Genomic DNA, 8,352 nt, shown 5'->3' with positions numbered 1-8,352 from the left:
AGTTTAACAGCAATCATATATTTCAAAGTAATAACTGAACATAAAATTTATCTTAAAATTTTAATAAAGCTTCTTCATAAACAACATTTGCAGTTTGTTTCCATCTACCAACAAATAAAGATTTTGAGGTGATCCAACCCTTGAACACCCTACATTTTATTGACCATGAGAAAAGCATGGTTGTTTGAGAAACAATCCAGCAACTTTCATACTTTGACTTTGAATTCCTTTAGAACATTCAACACTGTATAAAGCATCAACCTGCCAAGATTGTTTGAGATTGACTCAATAGGCTGGGAGTAATTAACCAAACAGGCTTTACGAAATAGAAATAGGGTTACATTCAATTTTGACCCCCCTTAGGACATTCCCAATAGTTCAGTGTTTACATACAAATTTTGGTTGAGATTGGCCCAATAGATTTGGAGGAGTTAGGGTGCAAACAAACACACATTTCATCTTTATATATATAAATAAACAGTTAAACTCTCTACAGTCAGTTCTTGCTTTTAGCAAATTCATGTTTCAGGTATTAGGATAAGTGATTGTAATTTGACTTGCATGTCATACTATTATATGAAATAAAAACTAGATTACAGAATACAACTTACACGGCCGAGATGGATGCAGATATGCTGTGATTTCTTTATTTGCTTTCTTTATTAAAGTGTCTTCATTGGGAGGTGCACACTGGTAAGTTATGAAAGAAAGTAATTTAAAACATCAGCTACTAACTGATACTTTAGTTAATTAAATAATCTGTTAATATTTCAACAGCACATCAGAAACTATGATATATAAAAGATGTAGAATATAAAACGAGTACAAAGATACACTTAGCACAAAAACTTCATTTAAAGAAGTTGCACTGTACAGTTTTTCATTTTTAACTAAAATATCTTGGTAATATATATATATAACCAATAGAATTTTCTGTAATTTAAACCTCAAGAAAAGATGTTTTTAGAAAAATGATAGTTCACATTATAGTATGATATTAACACTGCAATAAAAGAACTTTATACAAAATATAGTTAAAACATGTACAAAAGTTTAAAATAATGTAATTCAAAAACAATTGTTATAAAGTTAGGTACAAAAACCTATCAACTTGGAAAATTGTGACAACTTTTTCAGTCTTTTCTGATAACAACAACAATACTAACTGTAATCTGTTTATTAATCAAGTTGAACTGTTCAATAATTTGTTTTATACATAAACAGGACCTTTAATGTACTGTGGTCAATAAAAAATTTATTCCCTGCAGTAACAGGTTGTTTTAAGTTTTAATTCTGTATAAGTTTGTTAGTACTTAAATTACTGATTTAATTGATACGAATTATAATTATATTTGATCTGTACAACCTAAAATTTTATCATGTCAGCTAGTTCAGTTCTATAACTTCTTGTATTTTATACAAGTCTATGTTAAACAAAGTTGTTCAGTACTTTGAAAACTATCAATATGTTAATAAAGTACAAATCAATAATACTATAATATAAAACCAACTAAACAAACTTTTTCCAACTTGATACACATCTATAATGTATTGTTGACATGAAAACTTTATCTACGACGTATACCCACTTTCACGTTTACGAGTAGTTTCGTATCTTTCCATCTAACGTAGATATAATAAAGAATATTACATAAAAGAAACAAGATGTAAGTACTTACTCTTCCTGTACTATCTTTGAAATAAGGTGCAAAAAATAAGACAGATGAACGATCACGAAATGTCCTCCCTTCTGCAGATTGTTGTCCTTTCTTCATGGAATCTTTCATCTCGTCTTGAAGAATCCTCTGAAACACGCCATGTGAATTTTTGGTATTTGAAAAGCATATTTAATGTATATCTTTTTAATAGTTTTCCTAAACACATCTGAATCAATTACAGACTCAAGTAGTGCCCTCTATTCAGTTCATTCTTATATAACTTGTAAATTTACATTCCAAGTTATTCAAATAGTTTTTTTTTCTAACTGCTAAAACACTATTCATTATCTCCTGTTATGTTTTTTTTTCAGCTCTCAACAAACTTTTTATGCTTTACGTTTAGGTCTCAGTAATCTAATGTTTTTCCATATTATTCAGCTGCACTTACTTGCTTTGTTCTGTTGTTTTCTAGCAAAAGTACAACCTCATCTATCGTTTCTTGTGTGATTTCTTGGTAAGCCAAGTTTAGAGCTAGGCAAGTTTCTAAATTCCCATCACTCGTAAACATGCTACTTCTCTCTGACAACAGTTCTGATCTATCATCTTCATACTGGGAATTAAAGAATCTTAGTTGCAATGCCAGCCAATGATGAAAAATATCAATATAAAATGTTACAAAAATAAAGCTCAAATAGGCTAAAAAAAAGGTAGAAAGAAAAGAGCCTAGCTGATATAAGTTTCAATTACAATACTTAGGTTTGGGGCATAAATTGGATAGAAAACTGACTGGATGGAAGAAACCAGAGGGTTTTTACAAATGAAGTTCTGTCAAACTGGATTAATATCACGAGTTAGGTACCTCAGGTCTCAATGTTAAAATCTTTGCTATTTTTGATGTAGAACTGGTCAATAAATTATTTAAATTAGCTGATGATATTAAAAAGGATGATGTTGCTTTACAAAAGGATTTGGATTATTTGGTGAATTTGGCAAATAAATGGGAGATGGCTTTTAATTATAATAAATTTCTAGATAGTGCATTTTGGGCATCACAATTTGAATTATGAGTGTAATTTGGATGTGAATAACCTTAACAGTGTTGAGGAGGAAAAGGATCTTGGTGTTCTAGTTGATCAGTATCTTAAGCCACCAAAGCAATATACTGTTGATATTGACAGGGCAAATAGGATATTAGGTTCTATCTACAGAAATACTGAATGCAAGTTTACATGGGTTATAATTTCATTGTATAGGTCACTGGTTAGGCCACATTTGGAATATTGTGTTCAGTCTTGAGTGTCTCACCTTAGGAAGGACATTGAATTGTTGGAAACTGTTCAGAGGAGTGCTACTAAGATGATACCCGAGATGAAAAGGTTGTCATACGAGGACAGATTAAAATATCTCAAACTGTTTTATCTTGAGAAAAGAAGAGTTAGAGGGAAACTGATTGATGCGTACAAGATTGCTAATGGAACTGAAGTACCAATGAATCACCTTTTTACTGTACTTAAAGGTTAGAATGGTAGGACTAAAGGACAAAAATATAAATCTTGGAAGGGTAGGAATCATCTTGAACTATGATAGCTTTACATTTCTAACTGGATGGTTAGATTTTGGAATGGGTTGTCTTCATGTGCAGCTAATTTAAGAGAGTTTAAGGGAAGACTTGATAAATATTTGAACAATATGGGCTGGCTTTGAGGATTTGATCATGAATATATTATTTTCCCTTTCTTAGGTGCTGTATGTTCAACTGTAAATTATAGCCTAATAACAAAGGATCACAGAACTGAAAGGAAAAACCAGTATCTAAAACATGGGTTAAGTATTGTAATAAGATTTGAATACAAGTATATTTTTAATGAAAATAGCACAAAATAATAACAAGGTGATAAGTATTTGTAAAACAAAACACTGATTATTATCAAAGAAAGATCTCTCTAATAATACCTGCATAATGCTCTGTCGAGTAGCTGATGTTGGATTACTGCCAGCCTTATATTGTGATGTTTCTGAAAAGACATAACAGATAATACCTGTAATATTATTGCATTATTTTAAAATGCAAGAAAATGAAATTTTACCAACTAGCTTGTATCAAAAATATGACAAAAAATCAAATTCATGAATGAAATTAGTCAATTATAAGGTAGAGCTTTTCATGCAAAAAAAAAAAAATTAATAGTATTATACAATAAACACATAATAAATGTAAAAATAACTTAACCAAAATAATCATATGGGGGAGGTTTTAAAAAAGAATCCTAATTATAAGCCAAAATGAAGTTCTAATAATTAGCAGAAGGTGTGATTTATAAATAGTTTGGTTTTATGCTAATGTTGTATGTGCATGTACAAAACTGGCCAATCAATGTAACTACTTGTACAAAGTTCAAACCAATAATGACTGTTTTTTTAATATCATTCACTGCCAGCAGGACCCATATCTTTCATCATAATGAGTGATTTTATTTTTTTTTACTTCTAGAACACTCAGTAAAGGACTGAGAAACAAATAAGTGGGTGCAATCCTTCATCTTCAGTACAAAATACTTAGGAAATCTGAGCAGTGACTAATATGATAAACTGCAATATTTATAACAATAAATTAAAATAAAAACTAAGAACTTTAACACTAACTTTAACCTTAAGGCCTTTTACACTTGAGTGTTTGATTTATTAAGGAGCAACAAAAGCAACATGTTTTGCAATCAATTAAAAAGGTATGACTGTTGATGTTTCTACAGTTGAGTTAAAATAAAATTTACAATATTGGTTATTTGTTGATGTACTTGAATATAAAAGCAGTTAGTAAAAAAATCACATAGCATTATACCTGAAGAAGTATGAGGTAACTGATTCCATTCTGAGGTCTGCCCGGGTAAAAAAAACTGACAAGAATCTTGATATTGCTGAAACTTGACTTGGGAGTCTTCATACTCTTCACAATCATCATCGTCATCTTCTTCAATTAATGTTTGAAGTTGAGCAATATCAACCTCTATCTGCTCTCTTTCATCCATTGTTGGGTTACTAAAACATATGTTCATGTTCAAAAATAATGTGGTACAATATACATAAATGTGTTGTTTTTACTCCCCCCAAAAAAGTATTTTTTATTGTACTGCTTAAAATTAAGTTTTATTATTACGAGGGCAAAAGAGTAATCCCAAGATTTTCATATTTAAAGGGAAAGGCACTTTGTCTTACTAAATAATAAGATATGGTAAATTCTGAACAAGTTTTCTGGTCATTAAACATTGCCTTTGTGTGCATGATTGGCAATATGTTAAAAGACGTTTCATTAAGCTGGGAGAAATAAACACATGTTCCAAGTTAACATTTTTTTTTTTTAACTCAAAATGTATTTCCAATAATACTTACCTCCACTGACACTATAAAATTTTCTCAATGTCCAGGGTTTCCACTCTTTGCCCATCTAAGCACTAAAAATGCTAGGTCCAGTCTTTTATACCCCACTCGAATGTATTTGGCAAATTCTAATTTGTAAAATTCTCCACCAAGTTCAATGCACAGTCTTTCCCAACCTCATGTATACTTCTAATAAATTTTAGACCATTAAATATTTTGCTAAAATAAAAATTGTAAGGCAGTTACAATTCTTACAGTTTAATTTTAATAAATATAACTTTGAAACCCTCGAAACTTTACTGTTCCCCCCCCGAATTTTAACAACACCCACTAGGGGACAGTACCATCCAGGTTGGGAAACACTGTTCTAAGAGTATGAGAAATATGATAAAGCAGAGTAACCTCCTATTAAAGCACACATAGATGGGCTGTATCCAGATGTACATAGACAGGCCACAATTAAAGAAAGACTAAACTTGAGATTTCAAGGCAACTAAATGCTCAGGTGGAATCTTAAACTTATATTTCTTGAAGAATCTATCCCAGTACTGTGAAATATTGAAACAAAAACAAATGTGCTATTTAGACAAGCCACTTTCCAAAGAAACTATGGTTGAGAGCCAACTAAAATCAGCACATAAATACACTTGAATAATTATCAGTAATACTAATAAGTAAAAGATAATGTAATATTACTTATCTGCTATATTGTAGCAGAACAATCTGTGGTCATTTCAGAATTAACCCCTCTCAAATAAACAACTTTGAATGTGAAGGTGTAAATAAAAAATAAAACTGGTGTGAAGACAAAAACAAATACTAAGTTGAGTTGATGGCCATGATGGGCCAATTGAGTCATTTCTGTCCCATAACATATAATTTAAAGTCAGCAACTTAAACATAAGTTGATTCAACACAATACCAAAAAATAGTTTGTACAAGATCTATAAGTTAGTTGCAAAATGTCTGGATATGCATGTTTCAGTCTAATGGATTGCCTGAAATTTGCTTGTTCTGTACAAGAATATATAGCCCACACTCACCTGTTTTCTAATTTAGTGATATATAACATAACATAATATTTTGGAACTGTTCCATCCTCAAAACTAAATTAAAATGACTAAAAAAAATTTAAACCCAGCCCTTTTCTTTCATATACTTATCAAGCTTTTTCTTAAACTCGCTTAAATTTACTGCCTCTACAACATCTGAAAGCAACCCATTTCAAAGGCTAACCACCCTGTTAGAAAAATATCTGAAGATGACTTCTACCTTGCTAAAATTTATATTTGTGTCCCCTAGTCCTACTATCCTCATTGTTAAATATAAAAAAAAGATGATACATCAACACTATCAATTCCTTTTACAATCTTAAACACCTCAATCAGATCCCCCTAACTCTTCTTTTTCCAAGAGAAAATTTGAGAGAATTTAGCCTCTCGTTGAATGACAACCCCTTCATCCAAGGTACCATTCAAGTAACCCTTCTCTGAACCCTTTCCATCAATTCAATGTCCTTTCTAAGGTAAGGAGCCCAAGACTGAACATACTATTCCAAATGTGGCCTAACCAGTGACCTGTACAATGAAAGTATAACCTCTTTAGACTTGTATTCAATATTTCTATACATACAATCTAAAATCATATTTGCCCTACCACTAGCAACAGCACACTGCTTGGATAACTTTAGACTGATCGACTATTAATATTACACCAAGATCCCTTTTCTTCATAACACTATTAAGGTTATTCCCAGCCAAATTATACTTATAATTCAAATTAAGATAACCGACATGCATTATCTTGCATTTATTATAATTAAAACTCATCTGCCATTTATTTGCCCAACTTACTAAATGATCTAAATTGTTACTGTTAAGCTTAACATTTAAGAACCAATTATATAATTTTATCACTGCTTTTTTTTTCACACTAAATTAATAAAGTTTATCTTTAATTATATAGAACTTAATTTATTAGAACAATATACGTAACATTAATATTTTAATCTACCTATATCTATAAAGTATAAGCTGAATTTAAACTAATGGATCTAAGTTCAAATAAACACGTTGATTCTAGAACACCAAGAAACAATAAACTAATTTTTAGATTGTATTTATTTAATAAAACAATTTATTTATCCTGTTTTACAATTTACTAGTGAGTATAAATATGACTAAGTTACTCCTAAGCCTAAAGTACCATTAAACATACTAAGCCTCTTTTAAGTTAGAATGTTGTAATAATAATTTTTATCCCTAAACTCTATCTTAAAACTTTTACCATCTTACTTTTATTTACCAATCTTATTTTATATATATATCACTAAATTTATTATACACAATTTTTGAACAGAAGAGTATGAAATTTATAATTACTGTTGCACAGATTGAGTTTAAACTTTAAATCTCAGTATATAATGACTGGTAAAGATGAATTGCAAAACCTTTACGTAAAAATATAATAAATACTAAAATACTGAACATTATTGTACAAAAAACTGGTAAAAAAATATAGAGCAAAATAACTTGTTCAAAACAATGAATTTGTAGTAAGTTGTTACACTGTGGAGTACAGGTATGTGTATAAATGTCACATTTACAGTGATTGTAACTTACACTTACAGATAACGCCTCATATTCTAATTTAAAAAAAATCCATAGTTAAACCACAACTGTTGAATAAACAATAAGTGAATAACATAAGCTATGAACATATTAACTACGGCAAATTGTAGTAATAATTCTAAATGTAACATCAGTACTGTAAAGTGTAATGTAAGTTGTAACTTCACTCAAGTCTTAGTGAAGCCTAATAATACATTGTAAAGTTTAACAACAACAGTCTGCTGTAGTGCGTATCATGCTTACAACTTACATCAATTAGTTAAACAGCAAAGATTGAGAAATGTGAAAACTTACGACTTTCATCTGAAATTTTAGAAATCTATATTTGTTCCACTATACTCTTAGATTTCTTTTACTAGTTCAGGCATTAGTTTTCCTAATACTGAAATAAAGAAGTCTGTCAACTTCTTTTAACCACAACGTTTTGAAAAATATATCACTATAGCTCAGTCAATTGTTATATTGCAGGGCCATCTTTCGGCTTGCTATATAGTAAAAATTTGTTTGGTTAATTTGTTGTTCTCATAATTTTATAAAAAAACAAAAAATAGCGTGTGTGTATGTGGAGGATTATAAAGGTAAGTATTGCAAGAACCAAACTTTGAATTTCAAAATTAATAACATATTTTTAAATGAATCTATTTATTGGACAAAACCCTTTCAACAACACCCATTTTTTTTCCTAGCTT

The 8,352-nt window shown here is 30.0% G+C and overlaps 1 protein-coding gene across 1 annotated transcript in view; it reads right to left on the bottom strand.

The window, feature by feature from the left end:
- LOC106473885 (snRNA-activating protein complex subunit 4-like) overlaps window positions 1-8,099 on the bottom strand; it is a 20,668-nt gene extending 12,569 nt beyond the window's left edge. Inside the window, exons 1-6 of the mRNA XM_013934570.2 lie at window positions 7,958-8,099; window positions 4,498-4,694; window positions 3,612-3,673; window positions 2,107-2,268; window positions 1,680-1,805; window positions 612-690 (exon numbers count right to left, since the gene is read on the bottom strand). Coding sequence (XP_013790024.1) covers window positions 612-690; window positions 1,680-1,805; window positions 2,107-2,268; window positions 3,612-3,673; window positions 4,498-4,684 — 616 coding nt within the window. The 5' untranslated portion in view covers window positions 4,685-4,694; window positions 7,958-8,099. The remainder of the gene's footprint in view (window positions 1-611; window positions 691-1,679; window positions 1,806-2,106; window positions 2,269-3,611; window positions 3,674-4,497; window positions 4,695-7,957) is intronic.
- Between the last annotated feature and the right edge of the window lie 253 nt (window positions 8,100-8,352).

This window comes from Limulus polyphemus, unplaced genomic scaffold (assembly GCF_000517525.1).
Source record: "Limulus polyphemus unplaced genomic scaffold, Limulus_polyphemus-2.1.2 Scaffold6593, whole genome shotgun sequence".
NCBI lineage: Eukaryota > Metazoa > Arthropoda > Merostomata > Xiphosura > Limulidae > Limulus > Limulus polyphemus.
Note: the sequence above shows the minus strand (reverse complement) of the source record. Positions and strands in the feature narration are given on the sequence as shown.